Source organism: Aplysia californica, unplaced genomic scaffold, assembly GCF_000002075.1.
Source record: "Aplysia californica isolate F4 #8 unplaced genomic scaffold, AplCal3.0 scaffold00150, whole genome shotgun sequence".
NCBI classification, from domain to species: domain Eukaryota; kingdom Metazoa; phylum Mollusca; class Gastropoda; order Aplysiida; family Aplysiidae; genus Aplysia; species Aplysia californica.
This window is the reverse complement of record NW_004797420.1, coordinates 765,760-789,741: the sequence shown is the minus strand read 5'-3', so window position 1 is coordinate 789,741 and position 23,982 is coordinate 765,760. Positions and strand designations below refer to the sequence as shown.

Here is a 23,982-nt window from a genome sequence, read left to right as displayed (position 1 = left end):
GGGTTTCAGGGGAGATTTCTTTTTTTTTTGTCGTCGTTGGGGTTGGGTTGTTTTTTATTGTTTTGTTTTTTGTGGGTGGGGGGTATTGTTTTGTTGTTTGTTTTTTCTTTGTTTTGTTTTTTGTTGTTATTATTGTTGTTTTTGTTTTTGTTTTTGTTTTTTGTATGTGGCTGCTATAAGTCTTTCGGAAAGAGAGAAAGAGTGAATGCGCTGGTTTTATTATACAGGCCTATATATAGTGATATTTATCATTATTATTTACTTTACTTTTACTTTTTCATCCTCTGTTTCTGTTAAGCGTCGGGGGAGGTGCAGTTTTCTATGGTAGGCCTTCTCCGCAGCTCTTTCAGTTGAAATATGATGTTTTCTCAGGGTTTCCTCGATTCACCTTTTGCGTGGCCTTCCTCTTCCTTTATAGCCTTAGTGCATGGTGTTGTAGGCTCGTGAGGCTGGTTGGCCAGGTAACGTGCGTAACAGGTTGCTAAACCATTTTATTCTCTGTCTTTCTATGTAATGCAGGCAGGACTCATGGCCGATAACTGCTCTTACTTCTTCATTTCTCTGCCTGTCTCGTCTTGTGATGTTTAGGGTTTTACGGAGACATTCCATTTCGCTTGCAGTGATTTTGCTTTCATGGGTTTTACTAATGTCCAGGTCTGGCACTGTTAGCATAGTGTTGGTATGAATATTGAGGTGATAAGCTGTCTCTTTGTATCCATGGAGATGTTTGAATGGGATAGGAGAGGTGCGAGCTAGTACGTGACAACGTTGGCTTTTTGGGTTCGCATTTCTATTTCTCTGTCTATGGACCCGTTTTCAGAAACAGTACTGCTAAAATATTTGAAATCCTTCACCTGTTTCAGTTGTTTACTATTGACATGGATGTTCAGGGGACCATGGTTTCTGTTCACTTTCATAACTTCTGTTTTTGATGTGCTTATTATCATGTTAAATTGTTCTCAGCTGCTGTTCATTTAGGTAGTGTGATTCTGGAGGCTTTGTTAGTTTGGGTGAATAAGATATTGGTCGTCTGCGAAGCGAAGTTCATTTAGGCTTTCTGGGCTTTGGTTTGCGTTATTGTGTCCATATATATATATATATATAATATACATACATGTGTATATATATATTATATATTATAAACAGGAGGGGAGATAGAGTGCGCCCCTGTCGTACTTTAGATCTTAGTTTGAACCAGTCTTTATTGCCTTCCTTCCTTCTTACTGAGCTTTTACTTTTGGTGTATAGAGCTCTGACATTATCTAATGTAATTTGTCCTCTGACGCCATACTTTTCGAGTGTCTTCCAGATTTTTGCATTGTTTACTCTCTGTCAAAAGCCTTCTGGTCTATAAAGACGATGTTGGATTCTTTGTTGTGTTCGATTATTTTCTCGCATATCTGTCTTAAAGCGAATACAGCATCCGTGCATCATCTTACCCTTCTGAATTCAAACTGAGCTTTGCTGAGATTTCTCTCTACAATATGTCTTATCCGCTGTTCTAGTATCTTTGAGTATATTTTCCCTACGTGTTAATAAAGAGATGCTTAATTATGTACATTGTGCAGTCCCGTTTGTTGCCTTTCTTTTTCCATTGTGGGGCCAGTCTTCTGGGCATTTCTTTTGCTCCCAGGTTCTATTTAAAATTCGCTTTAGCCACAGAACGCTGGTGTTTCCAGGGGCTTTGTTCTTGGGGCTGATTTTTCAGTGCCTTTTCGATTTCACTTAGAAATATGGGTGGTTCTGTATGTTCTCCATATAGTGGTTGGAACTCTTCTTGTTGTCCGTGGCAAGCGTCTGGGTTGAGTAGTTCTTGAAAGTAATTTATCCATTTTTTCTTAATTTCATGCTTGCTGAGAATGGCTTTACCCTCTTTATCGTTTATAGTGCATGTCGGGTTGCATGGGTCTTTTCTTACTCGCATGCTGTTCACACTTTTATAAAACTCTCTACGGTTTTCCTTGCAGATTTTGGTCAGTTTCTCGCCATATATTTCTATGCATTTTCTTTAGCTGCTTTGATTATTCTTTTGGTCTCTTTTCTCATTTTCCTGTATTCTATATACATAGTCCTCTTCGGTCTTTGACTTCTGACGTTTTTTTTAATATCTTCTTTTTCATTTTAATTATTATTGCTTTTTTGCTTTCGTCATTCCACCAGTATGTTGCTCTGTTTTTGTTTCCGCCTATTCTTTTGGTGCCACAACTGTTTTGCAGAATTTCTTACAGGGATTTTTAAATGTTTGTCATTCGTCTTCTACGTCTTTGGTCTCAGGTGACAGCTTATTGTACTCCTTGGTAATTGGCAATGTCATCTTCGGTTGCCTTTTTGATGCCTGGTTCTTCAAATTTTCTTAGGTGGGTCGTGGTTTTTCCCCCTGTTCTTTTTTGTCTGCTTTACATTGCTGGTTGTCGTGAGAGTAAGTATCACAGGTCTGTGGTCAATGTCGATGATGTAGTTTAGAACAGCTCTCGAATCTTTGGCTGTATGTTTTTTGTTTTCTGCGCTTCAGGGTGAACGCAATGTGTTAAGCATGGTTCAGGTCATTCCATCTGTAGCCTACCAGGTTTTGATTTGGCTTCGTCTTTGTTGGAAAAATGTGTTCGTAATCTTCATGTTGAGCTATGCGCATAGATTTAGCATCATTTCTCTATTGCTGTTACAGTCTGTATCTTTATCACTGTTGGGTCCCAAGTACAATAACTCTTCCCAGGGGGTTCTTCTTTGTCCAACTCTGCCATTTTAAGTTCCCAAGATAAATACATCTTCTTTGTTCTTTATGGTGTTAATGTAGTCACTCAGGTCTTGGAAATATGATTGTCTATCTTCTTCTGTATAGCTGTAGTAACCAGAAGCATATGTTTGGATGTACGTTGTTGTTTTGCCACCTTCTATGAGTTTTATGTTCACTATTATCTCTGAGATCTGGTTGATTACATAGATTGTAACCATTTTGGCTGGGTGTATGATGAAAGCTACTCGTACACCATGTTTTCCTCTCCCTTATATATGACAAACCCATGATAGTTATTTTCTTTCTTTCCATGAAATTAACTATTTCTGGTTCTTTGTCACAAGTCCGCTGACATTCCATGTGCCTATTTTAATCGTTGTTCTAGCTCGCTGTCTGTTTACTTTTCCTGCTCTTTTTCCTTTTGAATTAGTCTGTGGATTCTCATTTGTTCTTTTTGTAGCATGATTTATCCGCCGTCGGCTTGCTTGGACAGTCACGGTTTCACCAGAGCCCCTTAGCCAGTCTCGGGGTAACCCGGGTCGGCCTTTATGGCTAAAGTAATGCCTCAGTGATATAAAGTCACATTGGTCACACCACACGTCACCCAGACCCAGCTATCCCCTATTTTGCCCTGTTTTCAGCTCCCCCCGACGGGGACGAAGGGTTGGACTTTGGGAAGCATTTTATCAATATTATTATTATTATTATTATTATTATTATTATTACCATCATTATTATTATATTATTATTTATTATTTGTATCATCATCATCATCATCATCATCATCATCATCATCATCATCATCATTATTATTATTATTATTATTATTATTATTATTATTATTATTATTATTGTTGTTACTTTTGTTGTTGTTGTTGTTGTTGTTGTAGTTGTTGTTGTTGTTGTTGTTGCTGCTGCTGCGCTGCCTGTTATTAATATCATGTTTAAATATTTTTTTAAATCATCATTATTATTATTTAGTCTACATAGTATCGTCATTATCATTGTAATGTAATTATTATTATTATGCTTACTTGAAGCCTGTAACTGTAAGTAAACTGTAGACAAATGTTGGTCCTCTGAACATAATGTAGGCCCCTACTGTTTGTTTAGTTCTTTACTTTTATTACATAAAATATTAGAAACCGCACGTCTCATTTCTATCACGGAGGTCGGTCTCTGTGAGATCTAACGGCAGATTGCAAACATGGATCAAAAGTGAAAAAAACAAACGACAACAGATCTACAAACACAAAAAACAAAAACAAAAATTGTTTCTTTTTTTTAATCGACCCGGTTTGTCACAACCAATGGGACACTACTCTGACACCACCAAGTCGTACTTAATTGTTGCAGTGACCTCTCTTTTTAAATATGGCAGCTCGTGACTGTCAACAAATAGTAGTCATCGAAGTACTGTTTGTTTAGCCCTTATTCTTATCCTTTTCTAATTTTACTGTCCTTTTCAAAGAGAACAACATTAAACAAACGAAACATGAGTGGAGGGCAAGCTTCACTCCTCCACTTTTATGTTTTCAACACAGAATATGGACCGAAGGAAGGAGAGGTATGGAACGGACAAAGGCTACCCATCTTCATCTTGATTTTGACAGTCTTGTTGTGTCTTGATCGGCTCAGAATACTAGGCGCTAGAATAGTAATACTGACAGTGAGAAGAATACCGATGCAACAGAGTAGATTTTTGTATGTTTTAGACTTCACAGGAATAATATTCATAATCTTGGACCTGTTAGAGTACAGTTGTTTCGTTTTCTTATTTTGATATCAAGCGGGAGGAATAGTGAAGTTTTAGTTGTGAAGGCTGTTGTTACTGTTAAAAAACTGTTGTGTTAGGGGCACACATGGGGATACTCTTCCTGAACTCTACACTGTTAAGGATGCGTACTCTTCCCCAGCACTGAACTGTTACTGTTAGGGACGCATTCACTTCCCCAGTAGGCCTACTGAACTGTGGTACGCGTGTACGGTACGCTTCAACAACCCTGCACTGTTTTAGTCTTTAGAGACGCAAGATGCAGACACACGCTTCCACAGCTCTACAGAATTATTGACCCGTGACATTGATATCACAGTAGTACCAAAGATTTTCTACCACCAAGATGTTTCATTTCTCCGAGATCTATCTCGCGTACGGGCGCGACCTTGTCTTAGCGCGTGACGGCCCGTGATAAAGTAAACTTGTAATTCCAGCGCTTTTGAGTCAAAGTTAAAAGCGTGTAATTTTGTCTGCAAGCAGAGAGAGAGAGAGAGAGAGAGAAGGGGGTTAGAAAGAGGGGAAGAGAGAGAAGGGGGGGGGGGGAGAGAAAGGGAGAAAGAGAAAAAGAAAGAGGGAGAAAGAGATAGAGAAGGAAGTGGCTATCCTCACCCGGGGTGAGAATAAAAATACGACTGACCTCTCACCCCGGGTGAGACTTGCCAGCGTTGGCTTTTCTCACCCGGTGTAAAACAAGACCTGTTTTTCCTAATTTCGAAATATTGTTTATCGGTGTGGATGATCAAATTGACAAAAGCAAAGAAAAAATGACGTTAGAGCACAATAAGTAAAAACTAATTTGCTCGTCTACAGAGATGTTTTGATGGCTGTTTCACTTTTCTAATCGAGCCGAACTACGGGGGTCGCCATTTTGTTTTGCCTGGATGATCTTGCAAGATCTACTCCTCTCCTCTCTCTCTCTCTCTCTGTCTCTTTCTGAATACTGTCTATCGGTGTAGACGATCAAATTGACCAAAACAAAGTTTAAAAATGACGTTAAAACTCAAAAGTAAATTAATTTGGTCATCTACAAAGGTGCTATGGTTATTATTTTTAATTTTTCTAATCGAGCCGAACTGTGCGGGTCGCCATTTTGTTTTGCCCGGAAGTTCTCGCGCTAGCCTACTTACTGCTACTCCTCTCTCTTCCTTTTTCTCTCTCTCTTTCCACTGCCCACAGACAAAGTTGCAACGCTTTTTGGCTAACAATAATAACACAAGAGCGCTGTCCTGGAACGTTTGTTCACGGCACAGAATTCTACAATTCTGTTTTCACAGTGTAGAATTCTGTGGTTCAGGCTGAACGCAACTCTGGTTGGCCTAGGCTATAACGGTGAACGCAAACCGGGTGAGAATAGCCAAAAGGCTCGCCTGCGCTATTCTCACCCGGGGTGAGAATAGAGGTGGCCTAGGGGGGGGGGGGGGAGAAAGAAAGAGGAGAGGAACTGAAAGAGAAGGAGGGAGAGAGAGAGAGAGAAGGGGGGAGAGAGAGAGAGAAGGGGGGAGAGAAGGAGAGAGAGAAGGGGGGGGGAGAAATAGAGAGGGAGAGAGAGACAGAGAGAGGGGGGTAGAAAGAGGGAGAGGAAGAGAGAGAGAATAGGGGGGAGAAAAAGAAAGAGTTCTAAAGGGAAAGAGAGAGGGGAGGGGATGGAGAGAAAGAAAGGTGCTTGTTATTGTAATAAGAACTGTAATTGATTCGTCCTGTCATTTTCTCTCAGTGTCGGTTCACACAGTCCCATGTTCCTATGCCACCTTCTGTCCCTTCTCCTGTGTCCTATCTCTCACCTTTTGTTTCTCATGTACCGTATCTTTTTTCCCATATTCTCATCCCGACTTTAATTCTGTGAGCGCGCTTCATTTTCCTTCATCTCATGCGATGGAATGCTTGAAGCAAGCCAAAATATAATTTTTTGTACACATCACTCTCGTCAATGTCCAAATCAAATGTGCTGATTTTAACAGTCTGGATCTCAAATTATCATCCATATTTTCACAAATCTCAATCTCTTTGTACCTTCCCAAACAGGCTGGTGAAATGAATTGGGGGTCGGAGAACGCCGAAGGACCTTGACTTTGAAAAAATATGTGCTCCTAAAAATTCAGTGTTAGGCGGGGGTGCGTGTGCCTAACAACTTCCTAGTATGAATTCTTAATCTTGCACCCATTTGAGTACTCGGTCCTTCTTATTTTGATCTCAAGTGGGTGAATATTGCCTAAAATCAGTGTCCCGTGATTCTGGTACTGTGGTCCTTGGTGTGTCTGACTTGTGACTGTCAATATTGTGATTCATGATTCATTCATTGAATTCTGGTCAACACACATTCTCTTACCTGTTCGCTCAAATTTATTCCATAGAAGCACAAATTTGACTCTATGGTCACATATATATATATTCTACAGCATTTTACCGTTCTCTTTGAATCTGAATCAAATAATCAACTTTTTTGCAGGCCAGTTCTACCCCTTTGGAAACACCCTCAATTGACCGTAGCCCTACCCACTACTTAAACATTGTCAATGGGCATTTAATTTGTGCACCCTATTCGGGAGGAATTCCGCAGAGGGCCAGCATGTACCGCGACAAGATCCACAATGCAAACTATGAAGAGTTAGGGTTAGGGTATACCCCGTTTAAAATGTCCTGTGTGTTTTTGGTCGGCAGGCCCTCTGCGGAACTCCTTTCCCCTATTCAGCTTGGTTTTTGCCCTTACTCAGAGTTTCATGACAAATGCCACTGGGCTGCTTACCATACGGTGTTGCCTCTCTGTTTACTTTCTATTTCTTGTGGGACCACAATCACACTCACCCGTAGGGGAAAGTAATTAGTCAGCAGCAAGAAAACTAACTGTGTCTTACAGTAATGGTGATGCTGTATAGATATGTGTACAGAGAACTTCATAAGAGAGATTTTAAATTTAAATGCGAAAGATCAATTTAACTGTTGAATTTTCTTTTTTCAGCATCAATTAAATTAATCTCTGGTCATGAAAGTAAGTATTTTGCTTGTGTTAGCATAGAAGTCAATGAGCCTGTTAGGTCACATTTGACTACGCTTAGCATCATCGAATGGGCAATGAATAATGTTGTATGGAAATATTTGAATTCCCTCTTTAACTCACTCACTACCAGCCATGTATGGTTTTTCGGGGTCGCTATTCCCTGTATACCTGCCATTTGGGTAATTTTTAAAAATCACCGTGCTTTTGCTGATTAACATAGAGACTTGAAATTTGATCAAGATTGCCTTGATGAAATTACAGCTTTATTTTATTGTTACTTTTTTTTTCACAAGTTTTAAAAAATTGGTCAAAAACTGCTTTTCTATTTTGCCTTTCTTACTCACGCTCTTCCCGACTTCCCCACTACTGCAACCCTAGATCTAGAATCCTGTCAGGGACCCGACGTTGTGTCCTTGGGAAAGGCACTTTACACGAGTTTTCCTCACTTCATCCAGGTGGGAATGGGTACCCAGCTATAGACAGTGAAAGATCTTGTCAGTTTGTTAGTGTTTGAACGCTTAATCAGCTGCTTGCACTGTATGCTTCCCGGGAAGCTGAGAAAGTTTCTGAGTGTTCTATGGTCTGCTGGGGTAATAATATAGTGTAAAGCGCATATATAGAGCTTGCTGTCGAGCGGGGTTATGCGCTATACAAATGCTATTTTTATTATTATTATATTATTATTATTATTATTATTATTAGGTTTTGGGTGCCCTACTAAACCTTACTCTTCTTTGCAAATTTTCCCACCCAGTTCGTCATAACAATCTAATCTTCAACCAGTGCATCGGTTTCTGGGTCACTTTCGTTGTCAAATGTTCGAAAATGGTCAAAGACAAGCGATCTGCCATTGTGGGAAATGTATGTAAATTCAGTTATAATGGCGGTTGTCGTAAAAGTCAATTACTCAACTTGCCGTTGTCCAATTTCGGTTTCATTTCTTCGTAAGAAAAGATTATTGAATGGGCTACGAAAAAGACGAACCCAGTACCACAAACGGTGCGGTTTTGTCTTGAGACAAAAAATTCCAAAGTGCAAACCATGAGGGTTGCGGGTGTGGTATCACAGCGTCGGAGCTACTTTACCCACAACAGTTGTGGTCGTGGTACTGAGTGAGTTAAAAGCAATACAGTATTTTTGGCTGTTGTTATTTAATGCTGTATATATTCCTTTCAACTTGTTGAACCTTCTGTTTTGTTTTTACAGGAACACAAAAAGATTCTGTTCTTCCATCCTCCAGATGTTGACATAGATACACAGGTAAAGCGGATCGGCTTGAGTGAGGCAGTGACTCGGTTTGCTGCGTAAGTATGATGGGCTGCCCCCTGAAACATATCGATTGCTATAGGTACCTATCATGTCATGACAGTGAGAAAATTGCTTTCAGTCAGATGGGTAGGGAAGTTAAAAAGAAGAGGATAGAAGTGAAGGACTGACAAATTATTTGTGATCGATTTTTCCTTTCCTTATTAGCTAGCACACATTAACAAAGTTGAATGTGGAAAAATGGAAATGGTCTGATGTTATTGTTATTGTTAACACTTTGCAGCCACACAGCCAGCAGTACAAAATACCCCAGCTGGTCACCCAGCCAGGAGAGTGACTGCAACAGGCTTCTCAGGCCTGGCGCACCCAGGTGACGGGAACGGATAATTTTCACCGGCGCATTATTGCGTCAAATGCCAAGTGACTGCAAAGTGTTAAGAATTATTGTTCATTTTTGTTATTATGGGTGTGTCTGTCGGGAGAGGTGGGAGTATAATTTGATATGCTGATTTAGTCATTTTAGCTCTACATCAAGTTAACAGCAAATATAGGAAGTACTTTTTTACGGATAAATTGAAGTGTTAAATTTTGTCTCAGTGACATGGATGTATAACAGTTGTCCCCTACATTATGATCATTTTTGGCACTTGTGTGTGTAAAATAACTGGAAAATGTTGTTGTTCTCTGCAGCACGTTCTCTGACAAGCCATGTCAGAGCATGCATACGCAACAGACACGACAAGTGTTCTTCGAGCCGGAGCCCTGTTTCTGGATGGTTATGGTATGTAGGGAACACAACAAGGACATCACAGTTATGTGTATGTCATTGAATTTCCAGCCCTTTTTTCTCCAGGGATAACCTTAGTCTGTAATAACTGTACAAACTCATATGCATATACAGTCAAAATTATCCAAGACAGCCACCTTTTTCTAGAGAAAAAGTGATTGTCTTAGACAGGTGGGATGTCTTGAACAGTGTCATTGCAATATATGGTGGAATCTGCTCCAACAGCAGCCTGTATAACTCTATCGCCTGAGGAGACAGCCACTTCCCTTTTCCCCCATTGAGTGTCTTTTACGTTTTAATGACACTGTGCAAGACGTCCATCTGTCTGAAACAGCCACTTTTCTCCTTGACGATGGGTGGCTGTCTTTAACTAGTTTGACTGTATATATATAGAGAGAAAAAAAGGAAAATGGGATGTGGTCATTTGTACAGGTGAATGTCTTCGACAGGTAGCTGTTACTCTTAGGGCAGGTTTGACCGTATATATTTATAACAGTTGAGCACCTTGAAAAAGTCTTGAATTAGATCATCTCTCACCATCAGCTCACTTGTGCCCAGTATCTTTCAGTTGCATTTGTCTCTTTGTATGTACATGTTATATATATGTGTGTGCACATAGGAGATTGTATGTGTTTTTATTTTCTAATGATGTCACTTTGTGGTTGTATACGTAATATTTCTTGAAGCTTCAGATTTCTATCCACTATGTGTGTCCGTGTGCAGATGGTACATTTGTGCTTTGATGAAATCTATTTCTTCTACTTTTTTCAATGTTTTAATTTCATTTTCCTAATCTGTTTCTCCCATAATGTTTCCATTACTGCCCTGACTGACTATAAATTGTCATTCATCTGAACAGCCATGTGTTGATATTTACTTCTATATGTTCTTGTATTTCAGAGTGTGTCCATCCCTTTTAAAGAGAAGGTCAAGGACGGTCAGACAGTGACGGAGTACCGGGATGATCATGTGCAGGACTCAGTATTTGAGTGCATCCTAAGGCAGGCCTACAAGATGTTCAAGGTAATTTTGCTGCCTGGTGGCACCAGTGTATTCCTCTTCTCTGCTAGTGGGGTGCTACTCATACTTTTCAATTTCAGGGATGTAAAGGTTGGAGTGGACTTCTTCTCTCCTGACTGTTGTAGTCCTTTGTCCACCTCTCTTTCGTACTGTTTTATCAAAAGAGGCTATGGTTTTGTTTAAAAAAATAATATTGATCTTTGAATTTGCACAGATTGAAGTTGCCTTCAAAATGACATTTTTGTGTCTAATAGAGCTTTGTATTTCGTTACTCACTCTGGACTGACCTCCATATTGTGTTAAAAGCCTGCGAGTTATTATAGTCTGAAATTTGTCATTCTTTGTAATCCTGTCTGCACCATTAACTCCTGTCCTGCGTCTGTGCTGAGATGCAAATCTTATCAGCAACCGATTACGTTGGACGTTCCGGGCAGGCCGCCGGGGTCTCTCAGTGTGTACTGTTGGTGTACAGCGCGCCAGGAAACGTGTGTTCTCGCCATGAATACCGTTTAAGTGTGTTAATCGATGATGAAAATAACGCTCTATCTTTCATAGCTTTCTATTTATAAAGTGTTACAAACACATGGATGACCCCCTCTCACAAGCTGGTAAGACATTACGAGTAGTTATGCCCATTCGAATAACCTTTCTAGATGCTCTTGTTGTTATGAATGACCTGAGGTTCGAAAGGGGATAATATAGGTCAATTTCCGAATGTTTTGCACTCAAATTGTTCTTTATACCTGCACCATGGTATTCAAAACTATCAAACAAGCTTATTTTTTATCAGGTAATATCATTTCATACAAAATCAAGCTCATTTGAAAGATTTTGTATAGAAAAATGGAAGTCTTGTTTCCTGACTATCCTTTCGAGCTCCTCATGTCTAAGTGGGTCAATTTTTTCTAAGATTTCATTGGGCGAACATCTAGAGCTACCAACTTGGCGTGTTTTGAATGAGATGTATGCCTCGATTACGAATCAACACAGGCGGTTCTAGAAGTAGGCCACAAATGCACACTAACTGAAGCAGACTGACGCACACACACTTGACCCATGTGAATGGGGATCCGACTCAGGACCCGAATTTCATGTAAGATGATGCTCGGTGCGCGTACGCTGAGCCAGGGGCTAGACTGACTCGGGACCAGAACACAGGCGAGGTGCCGAAATAGGCTTATCGGGCGACATAAACCCGGCCCCCGCAGGACGAGGGTTAAGTACAACGGACATCATTACATATGATGATACCAACAAATGAAAATGTCATTGCCTTTTAGAGGATTACTTGTACTATAAATGTCTTTGCCAAATATTCATGTGAAATGCATTCAAAATAATTATCTGAGTTTATACAGCTTCAGCTTTATTTTTAGAATGTGTTATTTGGTCTGTACTGGGATACAGGTCGCTTAAGTTTTGTTGTTTTGTGGGGTTTTTTTCAAATATTTTGCTGTTCCATGCAGTTGTCAAGACTGTCTCACAGGTGAAAAAACTGTAGAACAATCTTCATTTTTCTTCTCTAAAAGTTCAGGAACATTTGGCTCATGTCAGTTTTGCTTTGTCAGAATCCTGATTCTGTTCTTTTGTGTTACACCCACAGAGCTCTCAGAAACTACTGTGACATTTTGTATTTGTATTAGTTCTTTTTTAAAGTCCTTGACAAACTGATATGAGGAAGGAATAGGAAGATAGAATACGAACTGTAAGTGCGGATCTCTTTGATGTATTTTTTTTTTTGCTGTTCTTACGCACATCCCCTTAACAAAAATGGTATCTGTATTGTAGGGGTATAGTGGTTGAGCTCTGTACCTTGCTGTTAGGCTGAGTATTTGCTAAAGTGACTAAACAGCTAGTGTGCCTGTCAGTACCTTATGACACAACTCCATCTCTGTGTGTTGTAATCCACTCCTACAGCTGTTCAACGGCACATTCACTACCATCCTGATGAGGGCAGATGGCAATGTAGACTCACTCAAGCAACGTCTAGAGCATTTCTACAGCAAAGTGGGTTTCTATGTGTGTCTGTGTGTGTATATGTGTGCTTTTCATGAGTATGTGAAAGCGTGCATGTCTTTGTTTAGGATTTAGGATTAAGTTAGTATGAATGCCATAGGAGTCTCTGTGCTTTGTCTACGGCAAAATCTCTTAAGTAATGAATACATGTGTGCGATGTTCGTGGCCTATATCCTGCCCCAGGGTGAGAAAGGCAATGATGATGATGATGACATGTGTGCGAGAAGTGAAGAAGTGGAGAGAGAGAGAGAGAGAGGAGAAGAGAGCAGAAAGAAAATAATCAACAAAAATTGGACAGTGAGAAAAAAGGGGACGGTGGGGGGGGGGGGGGGGGATGGGGTGTATATAGTTTAGAAAGGCAAGTGACCCCACTGAGACAATTCGTTTTGGTGTCTTTGTTGTTTACTCTGGAGTTATTTTATATTTTCAAACAATGGTGTTATTTATAAATTTAATTACAACTGCTTATATCAGAATAACTGAATTCTATCATCATGTGGGCTGTAGAGCATACCCTTGGCTTTGGCAGAACAGTCTGTTTTGAAAGTTGTTTATATTGCTTATTGCTTGGTTATAGTAGTAGTATTTTGTGTATGTTTGTGAAAATTATTGCACAAATCTCTACAATTGTTATTTGCTGAAGGTACTTAACACCTGAAGGATGTGTGTCATTGACTGACCTGGTTGTGTTTGTGTGTGTCTGCCAGTATCTCCTCACACTGAAGCTGCCGCAGGGCGATATCTTGGATGTGTTCAATGGCATCACCTTCCTACCCCTGGATAAGAACACCTACCTGCGCATCCAGTGCTTCATCAACACATTGGAGGCCACCTTCCCTTTCATCAAGTACACCTCCTTCCTCTACAACGAGAAACTGGTCTGGTCAGTCACAGTTCAGATTTTGTGCCCCTCAATCTTGCTTCAGTCCCTGCCCCCTCACCTCAACCTCTCACGCACTCACCTTGTCTGCCTGTCAGTGAAAGAAGTCGCCATCTTTCTATTTCTTTATCTTTTCTCTTCAGACTAGGAGAGAAAAAGTTCAAAAATGTCAAAAGTTCATGATTTCACAGACTGATATGTTCAAAAACACTTACGTATACAATTATACTGGCATGTTCATACACACGAAAGTGCACATGGATGTACTAGATGATAGTGTTTTTGCCGTATTGGTCTACATGTATTGTGATGATGGGGTATGTGGCCTAAGAACCCAGTCCTTTTAAAGAATTTTTGTTCTGGGGAAAGAGATCACTCTCTGTGCTCTGCTACATCATCCTGTTTCTCATCAGTTCTTGCATGTACACTTCACTGCTACATCTTTTTCATTAGGCTTGCTCTTGTCCTCTCTCTTCCATTAGCTCTATTTTTCTTTCATCAGTTTTCAGGTTTAAAAATTGACATAATATATGTAGCTACTTTTTTTACCACATCTACGAAACAGTCCACATCTCCTCTACAAATATCCCAAACTACAAAATCTCTGCTACTTCTTCCTCCTGTCTCTACCACAGACAACACCCTACACTGCATCAAAGAAAAACCTTTGAAGACCTCCACCTTTTTAACATGGCACTGACCCGGAGGGCACATGCTCAAAGGTGACTTGATCAATAACAACAACAAAGTTAACCTACTCTTGTTGTCATAGATCTTTTTAGTGGTCAGCCAGTTTTTCTCCTTCATTTTTCTAGTTCTCCATAGTCCTCTGCAACTTTCCCTCTGAAAGGGTGCCACTCAGAAGCTGGAGTCTCTGGGGTGTAGGGGTGGCATCTTTTGTCCTTCTTTACTACATCTCTTGTATACCTCTCTTTTTTACCTTCAGTCTTGTTAAAGAAAATAGACATCTGAAGTTTCAAAGTGGGCGTTACCTTCAAAATGACATATTTGTGTGTATTGTTTTAGTTAATGTTTGACACAATTAGTAGACAGAGGGAGATGCTATAGAAAAAAACAAAAACATCCCCACTCAGGAAAGGAATACAAATTCTCTAAATAATATGCAATGACAAAGAGCCTATCCATAACACCACAGATACTGGTTTATTTATATTTAGTTCAGCTTTAATTCGTGTTAAAACCAACCCTCTGTCTCCCCTCCCCCCCCCCAAAAAAAAAAACAACAACAAACAAACAAAAAAACAACCCACAGTAAATCATGGAATGTGTGTATTTGTCCTCAGGAGTGGTTTGGAGCAGGAGGACATGCGCATCATGTACCGCTATCTGACTGCCAGCCTCTTCCCCACCTACCTGGAGCAGGAGCTACAGGGCGGACACAGCAGGCAGCCCTCAGGGTTTGGACACTACGGAAAGTGAGTTCAGCCTCTTAACTTGGGTTTGTGGTCAGTAATGAATTGTGTGTGTCATCACTGCCAATACACCAAACAGATATCGACTGCTTAGTGTTAGACTCCACCTTACGCTATCATTTTGAAAAGTGACGTATGATGAAATCTTACACTAAACAGTCGACATAGAATATTTTGTGGTCGGTTTGTAGTAGTGAATGGTCACTGCCAATGAAGTCAGCAGTTAAACTTTTATATCACTGAGTACAGATGGAAACCAACACAAACTGACCAGGTCTTGACATCTGGTTGTCCAGACCACTTACTGGATGACCATCTACATGCCGGGGAGGATCAGCAGTGTACAGGGTGATCCAAAAAAAACTTTACAAATTTTTTTCTGAATATCTAGCGCAAAAATTGTTCTAGAATGTTGTAATTTGGAACAGACATAATTCATTCAAAAGGAATTTGTTTGATATGAAATTCACGAAGAAGAAACATGTTTTGAAAACGGAAATGGCTAAAAGAAAAAAGCACAAAAAAACGCAAAGTTCACCAATGTTTAAAAATCTTGTAAAGGAAGTCGTGAAAAGATAAGTTGACCTTTTTCTTTATTTTCTCTTTGACATTAAGTCTCCATCCCTGTGACATTTAAACGATATTTAATTTCTTTTACAGAGTTTTAAAAACCTAATGATTTCATTCTGAAATTCCTAGAAGCAGTGCTCCACATTCCCCTCTTTGGACTCGACACATTTTTAACACGTCGTTCGAAATGTTCAGTGGCTCCCTAACACAAGGACCTGCTAAGCCATGAGTTTTTAAAGCCACATACACCGTACATGTTCACTAAGTAATGGCTTCTAGAGACAATAGAGTGGGGGTGCCCAATAGACAGCATTTTTTAAGTTAACATATCCCGCAGGGTGAAAATGGGCATTGCACTAAACCAAACGTCATCGAGGAAATGATCCCTCTTTACAAGACATTCGAGGAATAATGAACACATTGCCATGCTCTGATCCATGTCATCTCGGCCCAGCGAAGATGAACATGGTATAGTCGTAGATTAAGATGTGTCATGAGAATGCAGACTGTTGATGTGTAGGAAAGTCCTAGCTGCAGATCGTCTACGGACAGACGTCTCATGGGACTCGGCTTCTGAAATCTGCACTCTGGTGACGTTTAAAGGGCTGCGCATGGTGCGTGTTCGACCTAAAGTGGTCATTTTTAAAAGAACTTTTTAGTTCTGATTCGCTATAGATCCAAACTAACGGAACTTCTCCACTCATGACGCCTAAGGTCTTGAGGGCACCTAAGCATTCTCTCCATGCGGTGTGCAGAACTTACGAAATGTCAGGGATGGTGAGTTTGTGGAGAGGTAATGTTCAATACAAAAAGCTCTCTGCTCTTTACTAAACGTAGCCATGATCTCAGCAGGCAAACAAAATTTGGGAAATATAATATCTGTAGACTTCTGTTGACTTGTTAGACTGATGTAGCTTGCAATATGGCGCGATTGTTACAACTTTTAGTGGTAGGCCTAATGCGAACTGGTGCGTCAGGCTATGAAAATGGCGACAAGGTTGAAATTAGGTTGTTTTTTTATGCGCTATATAGAGCAAAACCATTCAATGGACTTATCTAAAATACGTATCAGACAAATTCCTTTTGGCTTCCAAACGTTATGTTTAAATTTGAAACACAAAACTTCGGTATGGAGGAAGATATTTACAAAACAAGTTGGAAAGTTTTTTTTGGATCACCGTGTACTTACATTAGGCAGTAGTTGGTTGTGAGTGACCTTTGGCAGTGTTATCAGACTCTCACTTTTGTGCTCTGTGGACAGCTTAGTGGTTATTGCAAGGGCTACCTATCACCACACGTTTGAAGTCAATGTGTGTACTGGCACCATATGTTAGTGAGAAATCAATGTGGATGCTGTAACCAAGCTTTATTGGGTTCTTTCTGTTTTTGTCCTGCTTTTGTTGTCGACGGTAAAACATATTTCCATTATGCCTCTTTGTTACACCTGACAAGTAACCTTTTCAGGCGTGTGAAAAATTCTGTGTTGTTATGTGAATTGCTATGTGAATTCTCCTTTTCCTCCTTCTCTCCTCTCCCTCCAACTCCCCTCTATCTTTCTTTTCTAACTACTCTCCCTTCCCTCCTATATTCTTCTCTCGTCCTCCTTCCTCCCCATTGTGCCCCACACCCTTTACCTTCTCGCTTTGCCCCTTCCCTCTTATTCTCCTTTTTTCCTTTCTCTCATTCCCCCCTCCTTCCCCCCTTCCACACCTCTCTCCCGTAGGTTCATGACTGGCCCTCCAGACCTGAGTGACGACAAGAACATGGGCAAGGTGCCACGTGTCTATGTCAACACAGAAGAGCTGGACGAGGAATGTTACTTGATTGTCTACACCGCCCTCAGTGCCACCATCTGCCTTCTGGTCAACGGTGGGAAACCTCCTTTACCTCTAAACAATCTCCTCTCTTCTCTGTTTTAATACCACTGGTAACCATTTGTTTTTGCTTTGTTTTTCTTACCCGCATTTTACAAGTGATGCTTTTTTTTTAAACGTTTAAATCTCGAAATTTAGTAGAGATGGTTAGAAGGCACCACTGGTAGGTCCTACTTCTTTTCTTTCCCAGTTGTTTCTGTCTGTTTTAGTCTTTCCTAGCACTGAATGACCATCATTGTGTCAATGTGCTCCTCTGAACTCAAGCAAAAAGGAAAAAGCAAATCTATTTCTTTATGTTTTGTTATTGTTGAGGACTTTGTGAGTGTTATCTAATCATTTGAGGTTTGATTTTGGGTATAAATCATTCACTGATATTTTTGGTTGTTATATCTTTACATGTTTTATTTGTGATCATATGGGGAATTTCACAGACAAACCATTTCCAAATTGACAACACCACAACACCAGGAACAAATTAAATTCCTGACTCAAAGATCCCACCTAAATCAAACACCCGTGAATCATTATTCTTTTCAAATAGGGAATGTCAGATATGTTGTTATACTGTAGCATATGTGAGGCATCGTGGTGAAAATGGGCGCTCGTCAAAATAATGAAATAAAAAACATCAGCAGCTTTTTGGCCGATTGGCATATTTTTTTTTATTTTCTTTTTTTGCCTCAACAACTTTTATGTCCATTTAAATACATAATTATTTATGTGTGGATTTTTACTGAAAAACATTGACGAAAGGCACAAAAAAATGTAAATTTTCAATTTCCAAGGACTCTGGCTATGGAAGTTACCAAACCTGGGCTGCCATTTTCGCGATGATTTTACCTCTGAAACCAGGGGACCCTGACCTACTTCAATAGCCAATATCTTGACTTCTATTTGACACAGGTCAATATTTTTTTCACTAAAAGGAAGACAAATGAACAGGCTTTAAGATGATACCAATAACCCCATATGCCCAAAAATTGACAAGCGCCTGGTTCTACCACGTCATGACACTTATGTATTTCGCTATGAAGCAAACCACTGCTCATCAGTATGTAAGGGTAAGCTGTCATGATTGGCATAAATCAAAATCTGTTTTTAGTGAGATTTTGTTTGATAGGAATAGATTGCCAGTCCAAAGTTCTACCCTACCTAATCATACAGACCTGACTTGATGATCAGAATGGTCACATTGTGTAATAAAGGAAATGTTTCTGTCCTCAGTAAAGAGTCCTATGAATGTGGCCTTATGTCGCAAGCTGGACGCTGTCCTCGGGCCACAGATGAGCAAACTGGCCTCAGATATTGGGGAGCAGTATTCGAAAAGAGTAGCTGCTCTCAAGTAAGTGTGTGAATAGAGTAACTTTTTTTGTTTTTCACAGGGGTAGCAGGTTGTTAGCCGTGCTGCTTTATTTCATGGTTGTGTCAGTGTTGCATTGAGTCAGTCCTTGCTTGTCAATATCCCTTTGCTGTCTCGCTTTGTCAGTATCATGTCGTGTAGGCTCCTGTTTATCAATGCCTCTTTGCCTTGGCATGTCATTGTTGTGTCATGTTGCCAGCTGTTGATTTTTGTCTCTTTTCCAAACATCATCAGTTTTGTTTCTTGTCATCACGTATTTGTCACTTCCATAACTTCCTGTGTCAGTGTTGTTTCATGTCTTATTCTAGTGTTTGTCGCCTTCTCTTTGCCACTATGTTGTGTCTGGGTATAGACCACCAAGAAAGGCTCTCCACCTGTCTCTGTTCTGAGCGACCTTCTCTACCTCTAGCCAGCTGTGCCCCATAGGCCTGAAATCTTCCTCCAGATCTTGTTCCCACATGGATCTTGAACTTCCTCTCTTCATCCTCCCACCTTAGGCTTTGCCACATTGTGGAGTGGCTCCTAAGCACGTTCCCAGTTCACCACCATCTTCTTTTTTTGATTTACCTGTCAATTGGTTGCTTGGTTCTCATCCATGGTACTACATTTCTAATGGTGTCCAGCCAGTGTATTTTCTTTATCTTTCTCAGGCCAACATTGTTGAAGGACTGTAATTTGTGAACTCTTGGTTTTGTTGGCTTCCAGGGTTCCGATTCATACAACAATACACTTTTTTTTAACATTTGTATTGAAAATTCTGATCTTTGTACTTGTCCTGAAGCATCCTTTTCTCCACATTCCTCCTTAATGGATCTATTTTAATATAATAGTGTTGATGAGGATTTAAAGCATTCACTATTAATCAGAGAAAATGCCAGGATGGTGTGGATTTTGATTCACATTTGTAATCATATCGGTTGATGGCCATTTCTGTGTCAAATGCGTGCTTTTTCTGAATTTTGTCGCTGTTTATTTTCTGGAACTATGTGGGACTTATTTTAGTTAAATGGGTGATTAATAGATATGTAATAAGTGGACTTTACTTCTTCATTCTCCTTCTGTTGTTTTTGTTTGTCTGTTTCCATCTTATTATCAGCACTAAATGACCCTTATTGTGACTGTGTAATTCTCTGTACTGTAAATTGCGTTCCTCTGTCCTGAGAGTGGTTGGAAGATGCCACTGGTAGGTCCTTTTTCTGTACTCTTCCTTTCTCGTTTCTGTCGAACCAATTTTTCTCACACTAAATGACCATTATCATATCTCTGTGCTTCTTATAAACTAACTTTGCTCCCCCGACAGCACGGCAGACCCAGTATTTAAGTACCTGTACTTCAACCATATGAACCTAGCCCAGCAGACCACTGTGCACATTGACCTTCAGAAAAGGTCAGGGGTCAACATCCCTCTGGACATCCTGCGTCTGCTCGGGGACATCAACGCCGACCTCACAAGGTCAGGGTCACATAATGTGGGTCGTAAGAGCTGCCTGGGTTCAGGACAAGCTTTAATGGATTTGATTCTCCTGTTTTTAGGTTTTCGAAAATCATCTTAAGATGGGGGGGAGGGGTTGTTTTGTTTGTTTGTTATTTTTGTTGGGTTTGTTTTTTGTTTGTTTGGTTGTTGTTTTTTTGGAGGAGGGGCATTTAGTATGTGAATCTAGGCATAGTTTAGGGTAGCAGATGGGTGTTCTGATGAAGTTATGGGTGGGAGGTGGATGTTATTGTGTGGTTTGGTCTTTTTGATTTGATAACATTCTAATGACAATTCCTTTTTTTTTCCTGACTAACCCTTGTCTCAGCGACTTATCTTTTTATCAATGAGCCCAGACATCTGCCCGATAGACTGACTTTTTGCCGGACTGACCATCTACCAGTTAGGGAGAAGCATCAGTGTACTTACATCAGGTGTTTTTGTCTGTGTGTTGCAGGGACAATGAGGATGGTGAGACCATGGTGAAGACAACCTCTGACTACTGGGTGGTGGGGAAGAAGTCAGAGCAGAGGGAGTTTTACGTCGTGATCAATCAGCGCAGTGCTAACCTCATAGAGATCAATGGTGAGTGGGAGGTCGGCAGCTCTCTGGTGTTGTTTGCTCCTTCTTTCACGTCAAACATCTGTTGTCTTTATCTCTCCTCCTTCTTTTCTTTGTATGTTACTCTCTAGTAACACCTCCAATCTTCAGCACTTATATATATGACCTTTTCATTCTGTAAGTGCCGTAGAACTTTTACTAAAACTAAAAACACCAAGATCAACAGTGAGCTACTGCAGGGTCATAGAACATTGGCAGGTGGTTTAAACTGAAGGTCAGGACTGACTCTGAAATATACACAGCGGTACGTACAGTGAAACCTCCTTGTACCCAGGACCCCCACCCCCTGATGTACCGCCAGCCTTGCTAACCATCAGGTTTTGCCTATGTGTGAAAAGGAACACCATTTTCGCCTTCTCACCGCCATCCGCTAACTGTCTGAGTTATATGGTCTTTATCTAACTAATGCAAATTTACCCCATCATATCGCCAGCGAACTGACTGCTGGAGTTACACACTGCACACGACATACAAACACCCGCTGATTAGCTACTGGATAACCTTGCTCCCACGAGAAAGACATAGAAATTGAGAGAGAGAAGACTCTCAGCTCTGAATACCTGCATGTACATGTCTGGCCCCCCAGGAAATCGCAGTCTTGCGGTCGTTGAGTTCCGCAATAAACCCGCAATTTTTAGCTATTTTCGCAATTTCTTGCAATTTTAGGCAGAAATACATCAACGCTTTAATTTTAACAGAATTTTTAATATGAAATAATGTGAGTACAGAGCCGATAGGCCTACATAAATCATGGTTTCAGCCCTGCTCTAGTCGACTGGGCATACTCTATAAGCTATAGAGATCTAACCGGAAATTCAGGCCAGAATACGTCATGTACAACACAAACTGAGACATAGAGATCTAATGTGTGTAAGTGTAAGCGTGCGGTGTGTGAAAAAAAAAGTAGTTGTGTGTTTTGTGCATGTGTGTGTGAATGTAAGTTTAAGGTGTGTGTGTGTATGTGGGCGGGCGCGCGTGAATATTGTTCGTACAAGATGCATGTATCTGCATACACGGTAACCTGAATGAAAAAAATCAATATTTGTCCTATGCTGTCACTTGTTAAAAAAAGAAGAAAGTTATACATGTGCAAGCGTCTTGTCGGGCTCGCCATCGTGGCCGGTCAGTGAACCTGTGTTTTCGCATCACATTGTGAGTACCGGTTGGGGTCACCAAAGTTCAATCAAAGTCTGTGCGCTGTGAACTATTGGGGTTCGGAATGGGAGGATTATTGATTTTTTTAAAGGTACAGTCGGGAAAGGGCTGGGGTTGAAGGCAACACCGGATGACAAAAACTGAACTTGGAGTTCTCTGAACTGCCCGGTTACCGTGTGCGTGACACTGAGACTACATGCCCGGTTACCGTGTACGTAGACACTCCCATTTGACCTGCGTTCACACGGGAGTGGTCGCAATAGAAATTATCTATATTATTATTACTATTAAATCGGAAAATAAATTTGCTGTATTTTATGATTTCACTTAGTGTTAAAACAGTACCATACTGGTTTTAAAAAGGAAAATATCTGAAATTAGATCTAAATACAGATTACCGGTGTATCGAAGGTTTCAATTTCAAGAGAAAAATAGAACTGGATCTGAATTGATTGGGGCATAAGCTAATTTTGCATTTAGAGATTGTTTCGAAAATCTCCCATAAAATTTTTTGTTTTTATATACTAAACCTCATACTACTCTTCTAGATCTTTGCGTGAACCAAGTACCCGGTATATACTAAATTTGGTCAAATTTTATGCCTTCATTTAAAAGTTATTACGAAAACCGAGGGTTCTGTTATTTTGTGTCTCGCGGTATTATATTATATTTGGTCGATAACTTTATTGTTAACGTACTCGTATGTTGTTACTACTAATAAATGTTAATAAAATTTATATTGTGGGTCATGATTTTTTAAAAGGCTGTTCTGCTTTTATGCTACCGGTACTCAAATTGCCATGTTTTTTAACTAAAAATGTTAAGCCCATATTAATGCGCCTGGGCTGGGAAGGTTGCAATTTTTTTGCTATTTTTAGGCAGTTTACCTTGCAATTTTTTGCTATTTTTCTATTTAAAAAATGCAATTTTTGGCGGGGCTAGAGATGTATATCACCAAGAAAAAGAGTTTTCAAACACAAATCGCACAGCAGAATCATGTTCCTTGACGTTGGGCAGTCGGGTCTATACAACAGAGGTACCTCGTTAAACAGTCAACCCTGCTTTTCCCCCAACTTCACATCTGTTCCTGGGGTGGCGATATAACGAAACGTGACTGTACATGATAAATTGATAGTCCCCACCTCGATGGGTTAGGGGGATAAAAAACTAAGAGCTCTCTTCCGATGTGCCAGCTCATTCCCCTGCATCAAACCAGGTATTTTGATTTGAGAGGCAAGCACTCTATCCTCCGACATGTGGTCTCAGGAGCTCCCACAACCGAAAGTCTTTCCATTCCCCTTTTCAGTGACTTTGAGAAGTTTGAGGCTTGCATGCCTCATGTTCCCTTCTTGTGAGCTTTGCTGAAGCAGTAAGGAGACTTGTGAGTGTCAACTTCTCATGTGCAGTATTGGCCCTACAGATTTTGAATATAATTTATAATATTATTTTGAGATGATTAACATCCTAAATATGTACTGTTTAATGATTACACTATTATTATCATGAAAGGTGGAAAAACTGATGTTGCTGGTTTTTTTTCTCTCTCTCTCTCTCTACAGATGAGGTCAAGCGATTATGCAACACATATCTCAACAGTATATTCTTCCTGGACTGACCCAAAATTTATTCTTTTCCGACAAACAAACCCTTCACTCTGAATTTGGACTCACTCTGACCTATGGAATCACAGCCATGGAACTTGAAAATCAAAATTAAATTTTTACTCCATAAATTTGGAATGCATTTCAGTATTTACAATGTGCTCGTAACTGGGTACCTGAAAACAGGAGACATGGATGTGCTAAGGTCAGAATCTACTGGCTGGCAGAATGGCGCTCAGGATTGCTGGATATATATATTGAAGTTGACAGCTTTATGTTGTTTACTACTAGTAGAATCTACTACAGGCAGATCTGTGAGATCTTGACTTGCAACACACCTTGCAAGGGAAATATTTCAGTGCAATTTTACGACTTGAGTTTGTTTTATGTGAGTGGCGCTCAATGACTTAAAGTCTGTCCCT

General features: G+C 40.2%; 1 protein-coding gene across 1 annotated transcript; it reads left to right on the top strand.

Annotated features, from left to right (window-relative positions):
* Positions 1 to 4,086: 4,086 nt before the first annotated feature.
* LOC101861277 (vacuolar fusion protein CCZ1 homolog) lies at positions 4,087 to 23,691 on the top strand. Its single transcript, XM_005097243.3, has 12 exons — positions 4,087 to 4,301; positions 8,713 to 8,810; positions 9,463 to 9,553; positions 10,460 to 10,582; positions 12,497 to 12,586; positions 13,303 to 13,478; positions 14,780 to 14,911; positions 17,202 to 17,347; positions 18,577 to 18,694; positions 20,013 to 20,165; positions 20,641 to 20,768; positions 23,519 to 23,691. Exons 1-12 carry the CDS (start codon positions 4,230 to 4,232, stop codon positions 23,572 to 23,574), a joined length of 1,383 nt encoding a protein of 460 aa, XP_005097300.1. The 5' UTR covers positions 4,087 to 4,229; the 3' UTR covers positions 23,575 to 23,691.
* The last annotated feature ends 291 nt before the right edge of the window (positions 23,692 to 23,982 follow it).